The sequence below is a fragment of the Pyrgilauda ruficollis genome, unplaced genomic scaffold, assembly GCF_017590135.1.
Source record: "Pyrgilauda ruficollis isolate IOZ18807 unplaced genomic scaffold, ASM1759013v1 scaffold79, whole genome shotgun sequence".
Lineage (NCBI taxonomy): Eukaryota > Metazoa > Chordata > Aves > Passeriformes > Passeridae > Pyrgilauda > Pyrgilauda ruficollis.
In genome coordinates this window covers 5,746,525-5,768,067 of record NW_024529821.1, presented here as the reverse complement: position 1 = coordinate 5,768,067, position 21,543 = coordinate 5,746,525, and the positions used below count along the sequence as shown (strand labels likewise).

Genomic DNA, 21,543 nt, shown 5'->3' with positions numbered 1-21,543 from the left:
CTTGTGTGCTCACCTCCTGCCCATGAGCAGAACTACCATGGGATGTGTCCAGCCTGCAGCCACACCTGGGCACAGGTAAGTCAGGGAGCTGACTTTGGTCACACATCAGCTGGAGCAGCTCTTTCCAGATGAGTCAGAGCTGGGCCATGAGCCTGCCCACCAGCCCCGGCACTTACCAGGGCCTGGTGTGCTGCCCCTGGTTATTCCCTTTGTCTGCGTGGCTCTGGGGCTGTGTCAGGGGCTGCCATCTGGAGCTGTGAGCAGCCCTTCCTTTGCTGGAAGTCTCGCAGTGCTTCTCTCTGGCATGGAAAGCACACAGGCAGTTAGGACAAGCAGAAGGCCAGTTGTTCAGTATTTTATTCAAGAGGAAATATACACACACCTCTCCCTGGCAGGGGGAGCAGCCAGCCCGGGGCATGGCTGCAGCAACACGGCCACACCCGTGTTTGTGCAAAGGAAGGAGCCCCGTTTTCCGTGGAGCAGTGGGAGCCGGGTGTGTGATGGAGCAGGAGATCCCCGCGGCTGGGCCCTGCCCGAGCGCCCTCCAGCAGCCCCGGCACTCCCCAGAGCGCCGCTGACATTTTCCAGGAACAACAGAAGGAAGAGGCAGCTTATTGTGCTTAAGACATCTGAACAAATCCTGGGTAGGAGACACTCACAGCTTGTGGGTATTGCTAATTACTTACAGTTAAGAAAGAATGGATCCTGACGGGGACAGGACCCTGTGGAGTCTCTGCCACCAGCACCCCCCGAGGTCACCGCGCTCCCAGCCTGTGCCTGGGCAGGGCTGCAGCTCCTGCTTGCCTGCAAACAAGGTGAGCTGTGCTGGGCAGGGGCGTCCTGCTCACGTTCCCTGCCCTTGCTGCCCCAGGGAGAACTGGCGAGGAGCTCCCTGCCCTTGGGAAAAGCCATGCTGCACCAGCCCACCCTTCCTGCCTGGGAAGGAGAAGCTGTTCCCAGGGGAGGAAGAGCCTTCCTCTCTCTGGGAGGAAAGTTCAGAGGCCAGGCATGAGAGTGAGCTCGCTCAGCTCTCCACTCAGGTTACAATTGAAAGGTTAAATATGAATAAATGCTGTAGGTTTATACATAATGTTTCCTTCTACCTATGGAATGTGTCTGAATGATCCAAAGACACCAAAAATGTTGTTAGAAACTGTAGTTAGCCAAGAAAGACAACCCCGCCCTTAAAAATGAAATAAATCCTATTTAGTTTTACTACAGCCTTTGTTTAAATGCCCTCAGAAAAACAGAGTATTTTCAGGTGCCTTGTGAGAATGTATCCGTTCATGCAATGGCCCATGTTCCTCATTTCACAAGCATTGCACATTTTTATGTAAGTCATCAAAACTATAAAACCTATTATTTTTGTCTGAAAGTCTTAGTCTAAAAAGTACAGCATTACTTTATATCCACCCATGGAAACTCCTAGACGCGCATGTGCACAGACACACACTGTTGCCTAAATGTCTTCTAAAGATACTGATTACAAAGTGTATAAAATTGGGAATACATTGTCAGGATACAGTGAGAGATGAGCCACCCTCTACCACAGACTATAATCTAGGATCAGTCACTAACTGTACACGTTTTTACAGCCTTGGATTCACCAGGGACTTCTGAAACGCAAACAGCAACTACACAAAGAACGGCAGTACCGCTGCAGGAACACGGGAGTTACTGGTTCCAGCTCCATGGAGCTGGCTGGAATCTGAGTGACATTTTTGTTTCCTTCAAGCAGGGCTGAAAATGAACCTCCTGTGAGACAGCTCCACTACCAGCTGGGTGAGGGACCCCTGCTCCGAACCTGCTCCTGGACTTGCAGTGATGGAGCAGGAGCCAAAGCCTCCTCTCTCCACTAGGATGACTTTAGGCTCTATCTTAACAAGCTCATGTGCCACTGAGACCGTGGGTCACCTCCCAGGGGCATCTCCACGCTGTCCCCAAGCTCTGCCGACACAGTGGTGTGGCTGGTAAAATTCTTTTTGTTTAAACTTTGTTATTCAGGCAAATGCAGGCCCTGAGGCCATTTGGTCCTGAGTGCCCAGGAGGAGGCAGAGGCGGAGCCGAGGGCGGGAGTTCGGAGGTAGTCGCTTCCTTCGCCTGTCCTGGTACTCCCCAGTCCAGTGTGGTATTGGTTAGATGGCCATGCCCCACCTCTGCCTGCTCCCCCTCCTGCCCACCTGCAAAAGCCAGACCTCCTTCCCAAGATCCAGGCAGAGAAAAGGGACCAGGTGGATTCAGGTAACTCATCCCCCTCCAGAGCAAGACCTGCCTTCTCAGGAGATTTCAGAGCCTGGCCTACCTCAGCAGCTGCTCGGTGCATAGCCTGGAGAAAAGTTGGAGGCACTTTGTGCATTCTCTAGCTTGCCATTCCAACCTGCTGGAAGCGTGGTGCCGACAGCCTTGGAGGAGGTCACACCAGCACTAGGGAAGAGGCTGGACAAGGCGCCAGGACAGACAGAGACGGGAGGAGCCTTGTGTAGCTGTTTGAGAAAGACTAAGGGCACCTCGGTTTGCTGCTCCAGGCGTGCACCCCCCATGCTCTGAGGGACCCCTGCCAACAACCCGACAGGTGGAAACATCTCAAGTGGCACGTCCTCGTGTGAGAAGTTGTGTGTGGGGTAACCCAGACCAACAAAAGGGCCTATTTCTGCTAGAAAAGTCTTAAGATTTGTCACTACCTTACGTGCAGACGTGGGAGAGCTGATCAGGCTGAGAACGTGTTAAAACTGCTCAGGCTGCTGCTAGTTCACCATATGTAAGTCCTGTGACCGCACTCCCATGACAGGAATCTGAAATATCAAGTGCACTGGAAAAAAGGGATTGTCAGAAAAAACAGAAAATAGAAATACTACAAAAGCAACGTTACTGAGAAGGAAGTGGACTGAGCCGATGCCGACTTGTGTGGTCACACAGTGGTTTCTATAGTCTCAATCACTTCCATCTCGCACTGCGAGGGCGACAGGAGCGGGCATTCGTCCGGCTCCCAGCTGCTATCCGGGCTGTAATCTTCCTCTGAGCTCAGCTCAGCCACCCCCTCCGTGTCCTCGTCACACGACTCCATGTAGTGAACCCCCACCGCGTTGATGCCGGAGTCCTCGGAGCTGGACGGGGAGGAGCAGTGCTCTGGTTTTGGTGTATTGCTCTCCTTTGTGATTAAGGCGTTGCGGACGGAGCCCTCGTCGGGCTTTGCCCTGTGCGGGGCGGGCGGCTGGCGCTGCACGTAGCACATCTTGCCGTTGATGCACTTGACGCGGTAGTTGTCGATGAAGAGGTCGGCGATGGTGCAGAACTGCGGCGCCTCGGGCGGCAGCGGCGGCTGGAACGCGGGAGCGAACTTGAGGAAGTGCTCGGTGAGCGACACCGAGATCTGGATGGTGTTGGGGGACTCCCGGGGGCGGACGGGGATCTCGGTGCTGGGGAGCTGCTCCACGGGGGTCATGGGCTGGTAGACGTATTTACCTGTGGGGACACAGAGGAGCAGCGTTTAAAAGTATTTGGGTTTGAACAGAAGCGATGACTTTGACACCCTTGGACACCACCAACAGTTCCCTGCTGGCAGCAGCTGCTTCTCTCATGGCCTCTGCAGGTATGGATCCTCTGACACCTAATGCTGCAGGTAATCACAACCTCCTGTACCCCAGTGCTGCTCCCCTCCCTGACCTTGTCTCGAGGACTGCTGTAGGACATGACTAACTCTGGAGAATTTACTCCAGGGGCACAACTCCATAGCCATGAAGTGCGAAAGATGCCAAGTCTGCCCACCCTGCTTTCTAGAAGAAAGAAAATGGACAAGATTCTCAGAGGCTTTTTTCCCCCACTGAACATAATATGCAAGTTCTAGCTTACATCTTTGCTACAATGATCAAAATTTTATTATATTACTATTATTCCAGTTAGTCTCCTTGTCCATGATTCCACGTTCTTTGTCTTTGGGGACTAAATTGTGTTTTTCCATATTATAAACCAGAAGTTCATACATAACTATAATTAGAATTTTAAGGCAGAAAATAAGGGAATTTCCAAGCTTTTGGCATCTTGATTATCTGGTTAAGCAGTAAGAAAATAGGATTATGTTGGTTATATTGAGCAGAACAAAGTGTGAACTAAACATCTTCACTAACAGAAATAAATAAGAGAGCAGAAAATTGGGACTATGTCAGGAAAAACTGAGAAACCCGAGGCTATGCCTAAGAATGTAAAATGCTGCATTTTATTTGCATGAAGCCTCTGAAAGATTCATGTCTCCCCAGGGGCTCATCCGCTGGGAAAGCACAAATTTTCAGAAGCCTTGTGAGTAGTGGGGCTGTCGGAAGAGTTTTGCTGCACGCGCTGCAGATCCTGCTTGCACAGGCAGCAAATGCACCAAAGCATGGAGGGGCTGTGGGTGCCTGCAGCTCTCCAGGTGAGGGGCAGAAAGCTCCTGCACTAAGGAAGGCAGAGTGCTGCTGTGTTTCCAGCTCACAGGTAGATGCAGCCTTTCCCACTGAATTACCCATCCTTTGGAACATCGCAGAATGTTGGGAAGGACCTTAAAGACCACGGAGTTCCCATCCCCCTGCCGTGGGCAGGGAACCTCCTACGAGACCAGGTTGCTGTAAGCCCCCGGGCAGGGCTCGCTCCCCCTGCAAAGCCTCTCCGCAGCAGAGAATCCCCCTGGGGCCGGGAAACCCTCCCAGCCCTGGGAGCTCTGTCGGCTCTCGGCAGCTCCGGGGCCCACGCACAGCCTGTGCTCTGCCAGCTCCGGGACGTCACCGGGAACCTCGAGCACCGGGAAGGCTTTTCCCACCCCGCAGTGCTGCTGCAAGGGAAACGGCTCATGTGAAAGTCGCCTGGGATTTCCAATCCCCGTAGCCCAAGGACAGGGAGTACAGCAGAAAGCCACGGAACCGAAGGAAGAGCTCTGGAGCATGGGAGAGGCTCCAGGCACGACGAGGGAAAAGCCCACCCGTGTGCCGTGGCAGGAGAGCGCAGACAGAGCTGGCAGCAGGGGGAAGTGTGTGAACAGCTTTGACCAGCTCCCCTCGAATACCTCATCCAATGTTTTCTCCCTACGATCTGTGCCATGGTAATTGCTGACAGAGCCATGGGGGAAGCTCAGTGACAAGAAATCAAGCTTTTCCCCTGTCTGCTTATGGCTGGATGACAGAAAACACAAAGCCATCCTCTCCACTTGCCATCTCTGTACCACGATGTAGCTCCTAAACCTGCTGTGACTCAGAGGAATGCATGTTGGCATCCGGCAGCTGCAGGCTCCAGCCACAGGCAGAGCACAGCTCTCACTCCTCCAGCACAGATCCTTGGTTCTGGCGTCTCTGGGCAATGGGGTCCCTCGGAGGTTTCTCAAATCTTGTGGACAGAACTTCCCAGGGAAGCTCCTCACCCTCACAGCCACAGCAGCAGCCCACGGCTTCCTGCCATCTGCTGCTTCCCAGAAATCCTTCTGTGAAATTAGTGAACATTAAATATGCCACTGCCTTGCAAAGCCCCACAGCTGATGATTACTGTGCTGCTGGCTGGGATAGTGTCTGATAAATTCAGCTCATGGGAACTGAAGTGCAGCCTGTCCTTGCCTGAAACCACAATGCTCTATTTATCCATAGATTTGGAGGGCTTCTGTGTGGGCTCCTTTGACAACCAATGCTAAAATACAACCAGATACTGGTGAAAAACATTTCTTCAACTCAATTCTGTGCTGCCTCTATTTGAAGAGTCCAAGGAAGGGTCCAGTGGAGATTTTACCAGTATGAAGAAAAAAGGTCTCTGTACAACAGGACTCCGTTTTTCCACTTAAAACAGTCACCATGTGCTGGCAGAAGACTGAGGTATATTAGGAATAGAAAGTAATGTATTTAAGCCAAGGAAGCTTACAGCATGGGCATGGAATGGTAAAGCAAAGACTCCTCAGTTGAACTTTTTTGGTGTTTGTTTTTCCCTTTTTGGGAAAAGAAGAAGAGCGGTGGCCAGGTCAGCCAAGGAGTTGCTGGGAGCTCAGCCGGTTGTTTCTCCACTGCAGCCACACACAGCAGCTCCCTGCGTGTCTCAGGACTGGCCTGCTGGCACTAATTCCAGAGAAGGAGCAAAGAGCACAGGATTTCAGAGCCTGTCTGTGTCATCTCACAGGGGCTGAAACGTTCCTCACGTTCCAAGGACAAGCTCTGCCAGGGTAAAGCAGGAAGCAGCCAACACACAGCAAAGAGAATTTTCTACATTAACTGATTTCTATATTTCTTTAGAATTCTGCTACAAGTTTGTCAAGTCTTAGCTGGTTTTAGAGGCAATTTTAAACAGATGAAACTTGTTTCAAAACATGAGCAGGTGCTCAGAACTGGGACTGTCAGATTGGATCATGGACAATGCTGTGCTTACAGCCTCTGTTACCACCCCTCACCCTACATAATGCATGGAAACACTTCAGCCAGGATGCAGCCTATGAAAAATAAATGCAGAAATTAGAAATAAGATCACCCCCCACCCCTGTAGCTTGCAGGATTGCTAGGCTTTTTCACTAGAAATGGCCTAGAAGCACAAGTCCCCACGTTCTCTTATAATCCATCTCAATCTGACCAAACACCCGTGGAAATCAACAGCAATATTTTTGCTGACTCTGAACAGCTGGCAACAGTCTGTGATAAAACAGTACTTTGAGCACCTATTCTACTCCATCCCATCTCATACACTAGCTCAGAACTTACTGCCTATTTATTCCAAGTCACCTGAAGAACTCTGTGACTGCACTGTGCTGATGAATACTCCTGTAAATGACACTGTTCTGCACAAATTCAGATGTCACACAAGACAACACATCCGAAGTTGTTTCCTGGGTCACTTCCCCACCACTGCCTGTGTGGAAGGTGGTGAAGGAAAAATACTGCACATGTCAAACACATGTCTACAAATCAAACTCCAAATCCTGTGAAAAGAAATTCGCTGCATTTGCAGAAGTTTGGCAAGTTCTTGTGCACACTAAGAGCTGCTGTGAAGAGATGTCACAGTTCTGGCTCTGCACTTCCACCACCATGGCAAAAGGGCTCAGGGGAAACAAGAGCCTGCTCCCCTCTTGGAAACAGTGTGAAATCGGGCTCTGCCAGAATGACTGCCAAGGTAAGTGTTGGTTGTCCATGACAGCCACTGGCTGACAGGTGACATGATGAAACGAGAGACCCCAGAAACAGCTCTATAGGCTACACTAACCATTTGTCCCCCTGAGCCTGTTCTGTGCTCAGGGCATTATCCCCCACCAACACTGCTCCTCTCTCTGACCCCTCAAAGTGACAGCAGCTGGTGCACAACGAGAAAGGGACAATTGTTTCTCCATTTCTTCAGCTGGCCCTTGTGCCAGCACACAAACCAAATCCTCAGGGACCTGGCACATACTACAGCCAACACTCGACTGCAGAACAACTATTCAACTATGTCCAAGGAAGTGAGTGCTGGGCAGTGCTCATCTCCCTGTTGCTCTGTGCACAGAAATAGAAATCCTATTGCCAAACTGGATGGATGCTGTTCCCCAAAGCCTTGGCTCTGTGCTTCCAGTGAGCCTGCCAGCAGGCTAAGGCAGGATCCAGCAGAGCAGGGAGCTCTATCATCACCTGCACATCTCCAGCAAACTCAGGCAACTTGGAAATTTTTTTATGTTTGTGGCACTAATAAGCAGAACTATGTGGCTGATTGACTGGAAGCTGTATTAGAGAGCCTCCTGCTTCCAATACCCCAAATCAAGCTTTGAGAAACAAGCCATGAGGTATTTTTCTCTGATTTTTTGCTAATTTGGCAGTCTGCATGCATCTTCACCAAACAGACACAAAACAGCAGCAATTTCTGTGGCTAATATGAAATAACTTAACCATGAAATAAGCAGAGGTGCAACTGGAAAATTCTTTTCCACTTCCCTCCATCCCAGCATTCTGGTTTACCTCTAGCACTCATTAACGTGCTTGACATACTGAAAAAAAAAAATAAAAATCCAGCTTTCAGGAGGGAGGTTTCCTAGAACAAATTCTCAAATTTTACCCTCTCAAAAGGAGGACTTAGTCCTAATAAATAACACCATGAATTGCTCTGCACTTCAGAAAATGGTAATAGAGAGCTGTGGATTTTACGAGTCTAAGTCAGCAATACATACCGTGGGTATTTGTTCACATGCAAGGCATTTAGACATCTATTAACTGAAAGATAAAAGCTTTTTTTCATATGTATTCTTCCCCCTGCAGCTGCTGGAACAAATATTTCTACAGCCTCCCATCTGCCAGCTCATCTATCTCCAAAAATCAGCAAGGTTAACAAAGACCTGCTACTTGGCAGCTATTGAACGTGACCTGGCTCACCTTAGGAACTGCTCCTGTGTGGGCTGAGCACGTGTGGAAGTCCCAAGCAGAGGTGGGCTGAAGGTGAACTGGCTTTGATCCCAGGGGAATCTCCATGCCTTTAGCTGTGGTGGATGCTCCAGAGGGGCTGGAGCTGTGACCCCAGGGCACAGTCCATGGCTGCCACAGGCCCACAGTGAGGGTGTGGAGGGATGTGTCCTGTTCACCAGCAGGGAGCTGCTCCCCAAACACTGGTGACCTGGTGCTGCCTGAACGTACACCTGTGTAACAGCACCAGTAATCCTCCCTTGTGAAGTCCAATGGGATTCTCACTGCAGCTGTGCCAGACTTTGCTATTGCCACTCGCAACCCTGCCAAAAAATTCAGCTCACATGGGAGGGGAATTGGTCCCACTATGAAGAACATAAAAACCCTCTAATTAAATACCACACAGCTCTGAAGGAGTGAAGGCAAAGGAAGCATTCATAATGCATGTGTGACAGGAGACAGCGCTGCCTTGGAGGGGATCTGCATTATTCCAAGGAGAGCTCCCTGCACAGCTGTTCTGTGTGTGGAAACCTTGGAGATGAGCTTCTCAAGCACTGACTTTCCTCACACAAGAGACAGAGGACAACCGAGTGCTCTTCTGGTGGCACTTGTTCCACATCTCCTGGGTATGGCAGGAGAGCCAAGGCTGGCTCTTGGGGAAGCACCAGGTGCATGTGCATCTCCCTGTCAGGTGGTGACAGCTCTGAGCGGGACTGGTGTCCTGCTGCCAGTACTGGCACAGCGGCCCCAGGGCAGTACAGAGGTTGTCACACCCAGCTGGGTTTCCAGGGCCCCCCAGGGCAGTGGATGGCACAGGTTTGCCAGCCCAGCCAAAGGGCATGGGAAGGAACCAGGTAGGGATTCATGGCTGGCACAGCAGAACTTTGGGGCAAGGGAGGGTTTCCTCCTTCACAGCCTGAGGCAAAGCTCGCTGCACATCCTGGACAGGTTTATGGAGGGCACTCAGCATCCTCAGCCTGCTGGAGGTGCCCACCACACGTGTTTGTTGCCAAGTGCCCAGCAGTGGGGAATTCCATTGGGAAGTGTGATGTTGGGCTGAGTACCTGGGGTCATGGCCCTCCAGCCCTGCCAGCTGAACAGTGGCCAGAATGACTGCTCTGGCTCTCCTCCTCCTCTCACCAGGTACATGCACAGCTTGGAACAACAAACCCTTACAAACAAAGCTTGTCCTACCCATAAATACTCACCAAGGACTATCACACCTCCAAACTAAACTTAGAGCACAGTACTAACTTTTCCAGAGGGGTGAGAACAAATGGAAGGAGGAACCCAGAGCACGTTTACAGATGGCACATGTGAAAAACTGCACTGCTCACCCAGTCTGCTTTTCTTTGTGATGTATGGAATGGACATCATGTCATATCCAGCAAATCCTCATGGGCTGCATGGTGAACAAAAGATGTGGGATGAGCCACCAAAGGAAATGGAAAACATTTCAGGACACTGAGGCACTGCCAGATTGACAGGCTCAAGTAGAGCTGAACTGGGCCATTGGTGGTTATAAAAAGGCATAACTGAAATGAGTGTCCACCTTGAAGAAGCCTCATAGATAAAGATATGCAGCACCTCAGTGCAAGTGATATTTCTGCCTTACATTTTGTCCAAACAACTTTGAAAAAGCACTAAGATTGCTCAAACAAATTTCTATTGTGGGGAATGCAAACAGAACATTCTGCATACCTACAGGAATTCTGGCAGAACTAGAAGGCCCCATAAGGGATCACAGAAGAGACTCCAAGGGCACAAATCAACTCAGCAAAGGAACAACAGAAAAAGCAGCCACACACCATGACCTGAGCAGGCTGGAAGTGCAGCAGGAAGGGCTGGCAGGCTGTGCCCTAACAGAAATGTATCACTGCAAACAGCTCCTTCTCACAGAAGCACCTCCATCTGAGCACTAATGAATCCATCCCATTCCAGACCCCATCCAAGCACAGGGAAGAAGCAGTCCAGCAATGTTTTGGCAGTAACTGCCTAGGAGCAATTCCATACAGCTGCCAGCTCTCTCCTGTGGAGGTGTTCCCTCCCTGCTGTAGAGCCAGACAGCTGTGCCAGCCCCTGACTCAAGGCTTTTCACAGGAAACCAGCACAGAATGGGGAAAAATCAGGAAGTTTTTCCTCATCAAATTTGTATTTTAATGCCCTTTTGTCTTGATCTGTTTTAAATACAAAAAGGATCATGACATTACATGCTGTGAGCTGTCTAAGCCTTTGAGGAGTTTCTGTGCACATCAGCTTAAGAGCAGGTAACGCTTAAATGCAAACAGACCCTGGAGCTTCCTCCATCATCCCTGCTCTTTACTCTCACTGCTTACACGGATTTACTGGACTTAAAGAAAAAGCAGCCCTGAAGGTTTGAGAGATGCAGCCATAAACCCTCTTAAAGGAGCCGTATTTGTTCACGAAGCATTGTAAGGGAACAGAATACCAGCACCCAACAAGGCAGAGAGCAGCAGCACACAGCACATGTGTGTTCTGGAGGAGCTCTTTCCTTTCAGTAGCTGGAGAATGTCACCCATACCACAGGTGCTACTCACCCCAGCTCCATGCTGGGTGCCAAAAACACAGAAGCACAGGCATGGAAAGTGTGGCACAGCCCTGGTTGCCTCTGCCAGCACAGCAGCTGGGCAACACTACCCAAGCTCTGAATCCAAGGATATTCATCTTCCAACATCCCTTCCAAACCCACCCCCAAAGGCCAGAACAGCCACTTCTTACACATTCCCCTGAGAAATTTTATCCCCCAAGTTACACTAGATATTTTTAAAATTCAGTAGAGAAAATAGCAAAAAATGGCTTAGTGCTAAATATTTATTCTACAACCCCATCCCTGTGCACCATCTGCTCAAGCTTCAGCAGCCCATGATTTCCATGCAGCCAGTCAGTGCACTGACAGGGAAACAAAGCAACATAAGCACAGCTCCATGTCAAACTACCCAGAAGACCATGGCATTGCCTGGAAATCAAAGGGACTGCAGACACAAGATCCAGTTGTCTTCAGGTGTGTGGTAGGTGCTGCAGGGGGGCACCCTGAGTCTCTGCATACAATGGAATGTTTTCTTGGGAATTCTCAAATAAGCAGAACAACTTACCAGGTCCTTGAAGGAAAAGTGCTCTCTAAAGACCTGTACTCTGCACCCACAGGGGACAGGTGGGGCAGGAGGCTGGACTTCACAGCTTGGAACAGACACATCTCTGTGGCCACAGTGTCTTCCTGGTGGTTGACAGGAGAAACGGTGGCCCAAGGGATGTGATGTACCTGTGCTGATTCCTTCCTGTGGCCAGAGCCCAGGATCTGCTGACACATCATCTGTGCAGTTGCTGTGTGGGAGCAGGAGCCTTCAGGCTGGACAACACCATGTTCTTCAGCTCCAGTGCTGGGAACAGGCTCCTCACACCCAACACACTCTGTTAACCCAGTGCTGTTCCTGGTGCCTCATGCACATCTCCATTCACACGCCATTCAAACCAAGCTATTTCTATCACAGGCCTCTAGAGAACCCATTTCTGGGGATTTTAAAGGACTGCTCTCCCTGCTTCTGCATAAAACACATCACCTGGAGCTGAGGATTGCAAATATGGGCACCAGTGCTCTCCTTGGAGGAGTGTGGGGTCCAGCAATGCTCTGCATCAACATACAGAAGCCAAAGTACCACCTCTGGAGGTGGAGCAGTGTAGATCACATTGAGCCCTTGTGTCACACAGTGCACTGCATGACTTGGAGCACCTGGACAGCACAGCTGGGAGCACAAACAGCTCTCTGCTGTGCCAGGGTGAGGCAGTGCTGGCAGAGGTAAGAGCATTGCTCTCGGCTTCACATCCAGAGAGGCAAGATCCCACAGGACCAGCTGCAGAATGGCTCCTGTGCCAGCAGATCAAGGTCTAGTGGCACAGGGACAAAAAACAAAGCAAAAGGTGAGTGTCTCCTTCCACCTGCCCTGCCTACAGCTGGGCTAGTGCTGGTGGACTGCAGGAAGGCTGCAAGAGCTGGTCAGTCCACCCTGGCATACCTGATGCTGCCCCAACCTTTCACCAGGTACCAGGGAGGGAGGGAGGGAGTGAGTGAGTGATGAGTGAGTGAGTGATGAGTGAGTGAGCGTGCAAACACCTGGAGCAGGGCTCAGGCCCGGGAAAGCACTGAAATGCAACCAGGCAGCTACACAGCATGGAGCAGCCAAGCACCCTGCCTGCAACAGTTACAGGTGAGCACCAGCATCATGTGTGGCAGCAAGAGGGACAGACAGAGCCTGGCACACAGAGCCTGGCACAGCAGGGAGTCATTTCAGGGCTGGGTGCAAGCACACAGCCAAACAAGCAGCTTCCAGAGCAGACGTGTGGGCTCTCGAGCTCCGCAGCCACCAGTGAGAACAAGAATACAAATGCATGCCTCTTGCTGAAATTGTTTTACAACGTAGGTTACATATAAATTCCAACTGTTACATGGCCTAAATTAAAGTGTGGCTATGTTAAAAACAAGACCCAGTTGCCAAGCAATCAGTTTTCACTTTCCCAGTAGGTTTTTGACTTCCCTCTATGTGAATATACTCAGCTATTGGCAAAAACATCTCCAAATGGCACAAACTGCACTTCTTCAGTTCTGTGATCAGTCACTACATAAAAATTGATTAGTGGAAGAATCAAAGCCATTATGAAAACATACTCTGTATCTTGTGGGCAGATAAATTCATGGAGGTGCTGGAAGAAAAACCACAACACATTAAACCAGGGTCACTTTATATGCAGAGAGAGAAGTGCTCTACCTGGAATCCAATCTACTGTCAACCAGCTTTTGCATTAGTATAAGCTTGTGCCATCCATCAGCAGCTAAGCCCACACTGTCACAGCTCTCGGGAGTTTGGGAACATCTTACACTGTTTGTGAGTAAAGCGTTTTGCTTTTTATCCTTTACAGAAACACAAATTTCTAGTAGAGCCTCACCAGTGTGAGGCTGTGCAGAAATAAGTTACCAAGGCTGGCAGTGAGTCATGAAGTGTACAGCAGCACTGGTTAAATTGAGAGCCATTACATAAGAACACCCCAAGATGCCCCTGCTCTACAAGCCCGGCTCTGCTGGCTGCAGCAACACGAGCGGTGACAAAAGGTGTTCTTGATGAGCACGCAGGTCCTGCCAGGAAATTGGAGGTCCTGTGCCAAGCACTTGAGAGGCCCCTTCAGTGCTTCCAGCAGACCTGAGCAGTGTCAGCTCTGCAGACCTGCCGGATGGAAGTCACAGCAACGACAACCTTGTGACTCAGTCTCATGGGACAATGCAAGGCTATGACCACAGGCTGCCAGTTAAGACCCATGAAACATCCATCAAGAGCCACAAGGGGAAGGATGTGACAGCAGGCACTTTTGCACTGGGCACTGGCATTAAGCAAGCTTGCAGATCCAGGTTGGCAAACAGATTCCCTCACCTGCAGAGTCCAGGAAGGAAGCCACACGCTCGCCACAGGCACTGTGCTCCATGCAGATTTTATCTTGAGGCTGTTCCTCTGCAGTGACAAAAGTGCCAGCAGCCTCTCACCAGCAAGAAGCCCTCTGAGCAGGAGCACAGGCCCAGCCCTCACCGTGCAGGGTTCAGGACACCCTGCATTCACAGACAACCCCAACAGCTGACGAGACACAAGATTAATGAACTTTTTCTTCAGAAGTACTTGCTTCTGGTAGGAAATATCCCCAGCTTTGTCCTTTCAGGTTTCTCAAAATCAGCACTTAACCCTTCAAGGAGCCTTAGAGGAAGGGTGTCAGTTATCTGCCACTCTCAGAGGCTCTTAACAGCAGATCACTGAGTTTGGGGCAAGCAGATAAAATTATTTGTGAATTATTATTTGTGAATTATCTGTCTCAGGTGGACAGACAGATTACAAAACAGTCTCACAGTCATGCATGACAAAGAGATTTTGGCTGGCCGGAAGTGTTTTGGTACACAGGTCCCTTTTTCTTCAACTTTTGGAGAGAGAAGTACAGTGATTTCTGTTCAATCACGCATGAGTTGTACAAGAGCTAGTCCTACGAGACACACTAAGCAAGTAGCCTGAATTCAGAGATTTTCCAGTGGTCTAATTCTGTTAAGTGATATTTGCACCTTTGTTAATAACAACAGAACATGCACGTCTCTAAACGTTATAGTAAGGATTCAAAATCAATGGCAGTGTGTTCTTCCAGAGGCAGTGACATTCCCACAGGGTACAAGGAATCAACACATGTGAGTTCTCTTATCAATGGTACATTCATACTGTGATTTCCAGATTATAACTAAAACCTGAGGAACAAAATCCCATCCAGGTCTGGAATGGTGCACCCATAAAAACTGGCAGTGTTTTCCCTTAGAGTAACACTTCAGAATATATTAAGCTGACATTCTTTCCTTAGTTGTGTACAGCTTAGTGAAACGAAGTTGGAATATCATAGCTCTTCAAAATACAGGTGAAGAGAAGATCTTGCACAGCCACAGGCAACAAATCCTCATTAAAAGTCTTTTCCCATTACAAGCTGCAACATCCACCTTTCTGCAGCTTCTGCCTGGCACTCAGCATAATGCCTTGCTCTGTGCACAAACATTCTGTCCGGATACATGGACATAACAGGATGAATGTTCAAATCCTTTTCACAGCAGAAGTAAATTCAAAATGCCTATTTGTCCCAGGATTTGTGTCATTCTCCCTCTAGACCAAGCTGTGTTTTCTGGGAATTCCCAGCCCTACTGCTCCTAGCCCCACTACTCCATTCCACTTTCGAAGAATAGTGGAAGAAAAATGAAGAAAAATGTATGAGCTCCTCCAAATACTCAGAATTTCAGACACAAGCATGTTACAACTCCCTTTCCCTGTTTATCCAACAAATCAGTCATCAGGATGTAGTTTTGCCCTGTGGAACAGTACTGCTGGAAATTCGAGTTGCCATCCCCACTGCCAGGCTGGCTGCTTCCAGTCCACATCACCATCTGCACACAGGGATACACAGAGCACCAGAGCACTGCTGCCCTTCTGCTCCCTCCTGGATGTGGAAACGAGTTTTACAGCCACCAAAAACCAACATAAGGAAAACCCAATGAATAAGAGCAAGGTTTTTGGAGATGTACAGTGCATGCTGTGCTGCAGAGCACCCCAGGGCTGTGACTGCTCCTGTAACACACAGGGATCGACAGACACTGGCTGCAGGCAGGCACAGCTCCTCTTTAGACCCCCAAGCCCTATAAGAATGCACCTGAATTCCTCCCCATACCATCTCAGCTCACTTACCAGCTCTGTCACAGGAAAGCAGGGCTCCCTCACTGATTCCCTCCTCATAATTCCCACAGGCAGACTGGGGTCTGAGTAATTACATGGGTTTGGAAGATTGTCAGAGGCCCTGCTGATGGCTTCTGTCACTGGAGAGGGGCAGACACACCTTGGAAATGCTGCTGGTGTGCACAGAAATACTGAAATGCTGCACACATCACTGTGTGGCAGGGGAAAATGCCTGCACCTGGGCCAGGTGTGTACCTGCCAGAGAGCAGGCAGGAGCTGCCATGGGCACACACCACATCTCCCTGGAAGAGGTTTAATCAAGGATGGCCTTGACAGAGAACTTTCACCAGCTCTGTGCAACAAACAACAAATTCCTTCATTTTAAAATGTTATAAAAGAAAGCTACTAGTGATTCAAGCAGAGAAGAATGTGAGGAGCAGTATCAGCTCAGAGCACACCCAGGTGCAGTGACTGTGCTGATTTGGCTCGTTCCCTGGCTGCAGCTGTGGGCAATGGATAAGGGATAACCCCCTCCCCTGGCCAGCACACAGCTGGGACTGATGAGACCCCAATCACAGGGACTGTGCCTCTGCTGGGTGCCCTCAGACACTGAGAGGAAGCAATGGAGCTCTGGGAGCCAAGAGAAATCCTGGGCTGCCTCTTCAGGTGAACAACAAATGTAAATGAACTCTAGTTCTACACTCCCAGAATATTGCTAGCATGACCAAATTTAGAGAAGCTCTTCTCCCCAAAACCACCCAGCAAATACATGCCCTTTGTGGCATGCCACCCATCACACAAACCCATTTTCTCCTCTTGGCTGAAAAATAACAATTCCTTGGATCTCTTGCCAGGCCTGCCTGACCTCATGCAGAACCTGCCAGGTCTGGCTGCAAACTCCAGCCGAGCAGTGCCATAATTTGTGATGCATGCCAGGGAGTGGGAAACTAATCCAAGGCACACCTGCAAGTGCTATCCACCACCCAGCAAACTGCAAGGGTGGGGGAGCAGGTGTCTTTTTAAAAACCTTTCCTGCCACCACGATCTTGTTCCTTGCCTGAGCCTAGCAATATGTTCCCTTCCTGGCCCCCCAATGGAAATCTCACACTTTCCCCATGCTTGGTTTGTTTTCTTGTAAAGGTTCCAAACAGCTGAACGTGTAAAAGTGGTGGAACTGAAATTTATTTGCCACATTTACTTTTCAATATAAGATATGCAAGAGGCTTTAAGGAGATAAAAGCTTGCACTTCTGATGCTGAATGGGGCGGGGGGGAAGCATAGAAAGGCTAATACAAGGTGGCACAATTACTGTCTATTGATGCAACTGCTGTGGAACCAGATTCATCATGTATTATTGATAATTGCAGCATAATGTACCGAGGGGTTTGCAGGGTGTTTAACAGAATGCAAGATATTCAGATTATAAATGAACCCAGTTGCAAGAGAATGCTCTTAATTGTATCAAGCATGATGCCTTCTTTCACAGTTAATTCTTAGGAAGTAAAATTAGCAAAAGTCCAAGTCCTACTGTCAGGTCAGGACAGATGCAACCCCGAGGATCTGATCCTTTCTGACATAAGCAGGTACCACCTCACAGCCAGCAGCCTCACAGCCAGCATCAGTGCAAATCACAGCTGCAGTGGAAATCCCGAGGTGAGGAAAGGGAGGCAGGCACCTTGCTGCAGACCTGCCTCTGGCATGTTTTCTCTGGCTCTGGAGAAAGTAGATCAGAGTAATTTAAGGCTCTCAGCTTGCATCTAATAAACAAAACCTCCCAAGGCTGTCAGAGGGGAGGAAGGTGAACAGGGGGCTGCCACCCTGGCAAAGGGAATGTGTGCAGGACACAGAGCAAGCAAGAGAAATGTGTAGTGGGACAAACACGGGCTGAAGTAAAAAACACCTCCTGGGCCAACACCTTCTTTCCTGCTGGGAAAAGGACTCCGAGGCTTGAGCCCTCATCCTGCTTCCACATGGAGACTGGAGTCAGCACAGCCTCCTGGCAGCACCCAGGGGAGGGGTGTTGAGGACAGTGCAGCAGCAGGGTCGAGGTGTCCCTGCACTCTGGGCAGAGCCCAGCAGCTCCAGTGACACCCGAGGCACCCCAGCACCCCCCCATCCCAGCCCCCCCAGGCACACCCGTCCTGCACGTTTTCCATGCACCTCTTATGGGGGCTGTGCCTGGGTTCAGAGCTCCCCATGCACAGAATTGCATTAGAGAAACAGCACACTGGGAAATCTGCTCTCCACCAAGCCCAGAACAGACTGAAAAGGACCTAAAATGAACTCCAGGCTTAGACACACAAGTCATACAGGCACCCAGGGCAGCTGAGGCTCTCGGAGCTGTTTGGATACACCAGCCAGTCTGTGATCTCCCTGCCAGCTATTATTGCCATTTTATGGACAGAGAAACATCGGAGGCAAAGAGAGCACCTCCAGTACTGCTCACTTCCGAGCATGCCAGCCACAACAGCTTTGGGAATTCAGACTGGGTTCCTTCTCAATTATTCCTTCCATAGCCAAGTGGCTCTGCAACGCTAAATTGCTTCTGTCACTGAAGTAAGCAGATGTGATTCTGAATACACATGAGGAGACAATCTACTCATCACGGCATGGTGAGTTTTTGTAATTTCTCAGTGTAAGTGCACTTTAACTGAGTTGACATTCTCGAGGACCTTGGCCACTGATGGAAAATAATACTTCAATAGCCCTTTTAATTGATGTAGAGTTTCCTGTTCCCCAATACAGCTCTTAAGAGTCACAGAAAAGCACTTTCAAGAACCCTCTGAGGATTCCCAAGTCAGTATTACAGCACTGCGTTTATGCAAGGTAACTCCCAATACTGTTTAATTACATCTCTGACCTCTATACAATTTCCCATTATAGACCTCATTCTTACCCCTTTTAAGTGCAACTCAACTCATTCCACAGGAACAGGATACAAAGAGACCCTTAGCTCTGAAATTTGCATTAGGAAATGAGGGGCAAGAAGGGAGCACGCTTCACCATAGCTTTCAGAAGATTAAACAAGGCAGTGAAGTGTGTGACTTCCTTTAAAATCTTACATTTAAAATCCTGGTTTATTGAGGCAAAAGTATCTTAACTTTTCCTTAGCCATAAAGGAGGAATTGAGAAGGAAGTCTGTACTTCTTGCAAATGCTGTAACTATTTTTAAATCTTATAATTGCCACACAGAAGCAAAGGGTTGGATGGGATCTCAAGTGGTCTTTCCAAGAGGGAAGCAGTTCCATGTAATGCCTAAGAGACACCAGTCTAAGCCTTCCCTGAAGGACCATGACTCTTCACCTTCTCAAGTACTCTGTTCCCCTGCTGCACTTCTCTTTCTAATTATGATATTTTCCCATATCCAAACATGAACTCTCCTGGTCACAGGTAAGAGATACCTGGTTTTCTGCCACCTCTGTGCAGAGGACTCGAACACAGCTGCTCTGCAAGCTGTGCAAACCTTACACTTTGCAAAGCTCATCAACCCTTCCTTTCTCCCTCCCTCAATCTTTTACAGCCCAAACAACCCTTTCTTTTGCACCCCCTTGTAAAGCATATTTTTCTAAGCTGATCTCTGTGATCTCCCCCCCAGTTCTCCTACAGCTCTATAAAGTGCAACGCTCAAAGCTCAGCCCATCAGCCTGGTTTCCTCATCACTGAGCTGAAGAGACTAATTAAATTGCACACTTGCCATGCTCCTGGTAATGCATCCCAAAGCGAAGGCTGGGGTTCTGGGTTTGGCTTTTCTGCCACGCAGCCCTCCCACTGCTGAGGCACAGGCAGTTTGTGATCCGTCCTAATCCCCAGATTCCTCTCTGCAATTGCTTCCCAGTTCCATGTTTGACTTCCCCATCCCAGGACCATTCCCAGATGATTTTGGGTAACATCTCCAGTTTATAAGCACCACTTTGAGCTCTGATCCAGAGTGCTCATAAGCTTTTATATCTTGATGGTGGCCACAAATAACTGAGACCAGGGAAATGTTGGGAAGAATCTAGGCCATAACCTTTGTGTTACTGATGAAATGCCAGAGTCTCTGTACCTGTGCAACAGGTGACTGTGGCACCTTCTCACACAGCCAGTTGTGCCACACAGTACTCAGGGCACAGACAGAAGAAAACCTTTTGTCCTGAACTGCTTTCAAATGAATCCCAAATCAAGGCAAAAAACCTGAAATGCATATTTAATTGATATAGAAGCTTGCATTCAAACAAAAGCTGGCTTTTGGGGCAGCCCCCTTTCCCTGTGAAACAAAATTTGCAAAAAGTCTGTGTGAAGGGGAATCCGTGAAGGTGACTAAAATTGCAAGGAGCAATGGTAATGGATTTAAAATGAGAATGGGATATCAGGAGTCCAGGGACACCTTCAGCAGCACCAAGTAACCCTCACATAAGGGTCCAGTGTTAACCTTGACCATCCAAGCTTTAAGATCTCCAGAACACAACACGACCCAAGTACATTGCTCCATCACCATTTCCTGACCTCGCATCAACACGCTGCTGGGAAAGCCTGCTGTTCAAAGCTCTACGTGATTAATTATTCATCAAACTATGTTTGGACATCCACAGTTCAATCTCAGCCTCCATGATTAGATACATCAGGATCTTGAATACTGATAATAAAGTCGTTGGGCGCGTTTTCACCAGAGTTGGCTCAATACTGGATTTTGAAGCTATCTGCTATATATAGACTAAAGCAGTTACCTCTCTGCTCAAAGGGGTTTACGCTTGTAAAAAGAAAACCATTAGCACCGAGAATGAAGTGGCTGGTGAGAAGGACAGCGGTGCCCAGCCAATGCCACAGCCCACCCTCGGGCCGGCTCACGGGGGAGAGGGGCACTGGGACTCCAGGCCCCGAGAGAACTCTCCGGGCATCGCCGCTGCCGCTCCTACGGAAGCAGCACCCGAGGTCAGGGTCCCACTGGGGCCGCCTCGGCACGGACAGCTCCGGGAGCGGGCTGCTGCTGGCCGCGGGACGGGACGGGACGGGACAGAACGGGACGGACGGAACGGGACGGGCTGTGAAACAGCGCGCGGGGACCGACAGGGCATTCGGGACGGCCGGGATCGCGCGCCCCCCGCCCGCTCCCTCGCCCCCTCACTCACAGTGGCACCATCCCAGGTGGCAGCACCAGTGCAGGCGGAAGCAGCGGCCGTGGCTGTGGGTGGCGCAGAGCGAGAGCCCGTCGCAGGGCTGGAAGTCGGGTCTGCCCGCGCAGCTGCGGGCGAGCGCCTGAGCCTCGTCCAGCTTCTCGCTCTTCGCCGCCGCCGCCCCGCTCATGGCGCCGCCGCTCCGCCCGCAGCCCCCGCGCCGCAGCGGCCAGAGGAGGAGGAGAAGGAGGAGGAGGAGGTTGAGGACGAGGAGGAGGAGAAGGAGGAGGAGAAGGCGCCGAGCCGCAGCGGGGACCGCCCGCCCGCCCAGCGCCGCGGGGGCAGCGCCGCGGGCAGGGCCCGGCCGCCCGCCTCGCCCCGCCCTGCCCCGCCCCGGTCCCGCAGCACCGCCCGCGGAACCCCGATGGCTGCAGAGCCCGGTGGCGCTGTCCCCCGATGGCCGTACCTTCCGATGGCTGTGTCCCTCGATGACCGTGCCCCACGATGGCAGTGCCCTGCGGTGACCGTGGTCTCTCACAGCTGTGTCCACGGTGGCCGTGCCCTCGATGGGGATGTGCCCTGGCGGCCGAGTCCCGCCATGGCCGTACCCCTCGATGGCTGTGCCCCCCATGGCTGTGTCCCCCGGCTGGGGGGGAGGGTGTCCCGCGGGCTGCCCCGCGCGGCAGGGTGAGCCCGGGACGGTGCCCGAGGGCGCTGCCAGCAGCTGTGGGCTGCTGTGAGATTTCCCTGCTTTCCCAAGGCGCTCGCAGCGGCCGGAGCGCACGGACGGGAGCGGCCACCAGCCCCGGCAGAGTAAGCCAGGGCAGGGCTGTGGGCCTGCTG

The 21,543-nt window shown here is 50.6% G+C and overlaps 1 protein-coding gene across 1 annotated transcript; it reads right to left on the bottom strand.

Annotated features, from left to right (window-relative positions):
- Positions 1-339: 339 nt before the first annotated feature.
- On the bottom strand, positions 340-21,043 carry CUNH3orf70 (chromosome unknown C3orf70 homolog). The gene is made up of 2 exons (XM_041486885.1): positions 20,716-21,043; positions 340-3,462 (listed from the first exon to the last, which is right to left on the bottom strand). Exons 1-2 carry the CDS (start codon positions 20,888-20,890, stop codon positions 2,909-2,911), a joined length of 729 nt encoding a protein of 242 aa, XP_041342819.1. The 5' UTR covers positions 20,891-21,043; the 3' UTR covers positions 340-2,908.
- Positions 21,044-21,543: the final 500 nt, after the last annotated feature.

What these genes read in the sequence shown, in the direction of transcription:
- CUNH3orf70 (XM_041486885.1), bottom strand. Translation starts at nt 20,890, where the DNA reads ATGAGCGGGGCGGCGGCGGCGAAGAGCGAGAAGCTGGACGAGGCTCAG. An exon ending in CCACCTGGGATGGTGCCACT is followed by an intron (nt 3,463 to 20,715) that starts GTGAGTGAGGGG and finishes GTGTCCCCACAG; the next exon opens with GTAAATACGTCTACCAGCCC.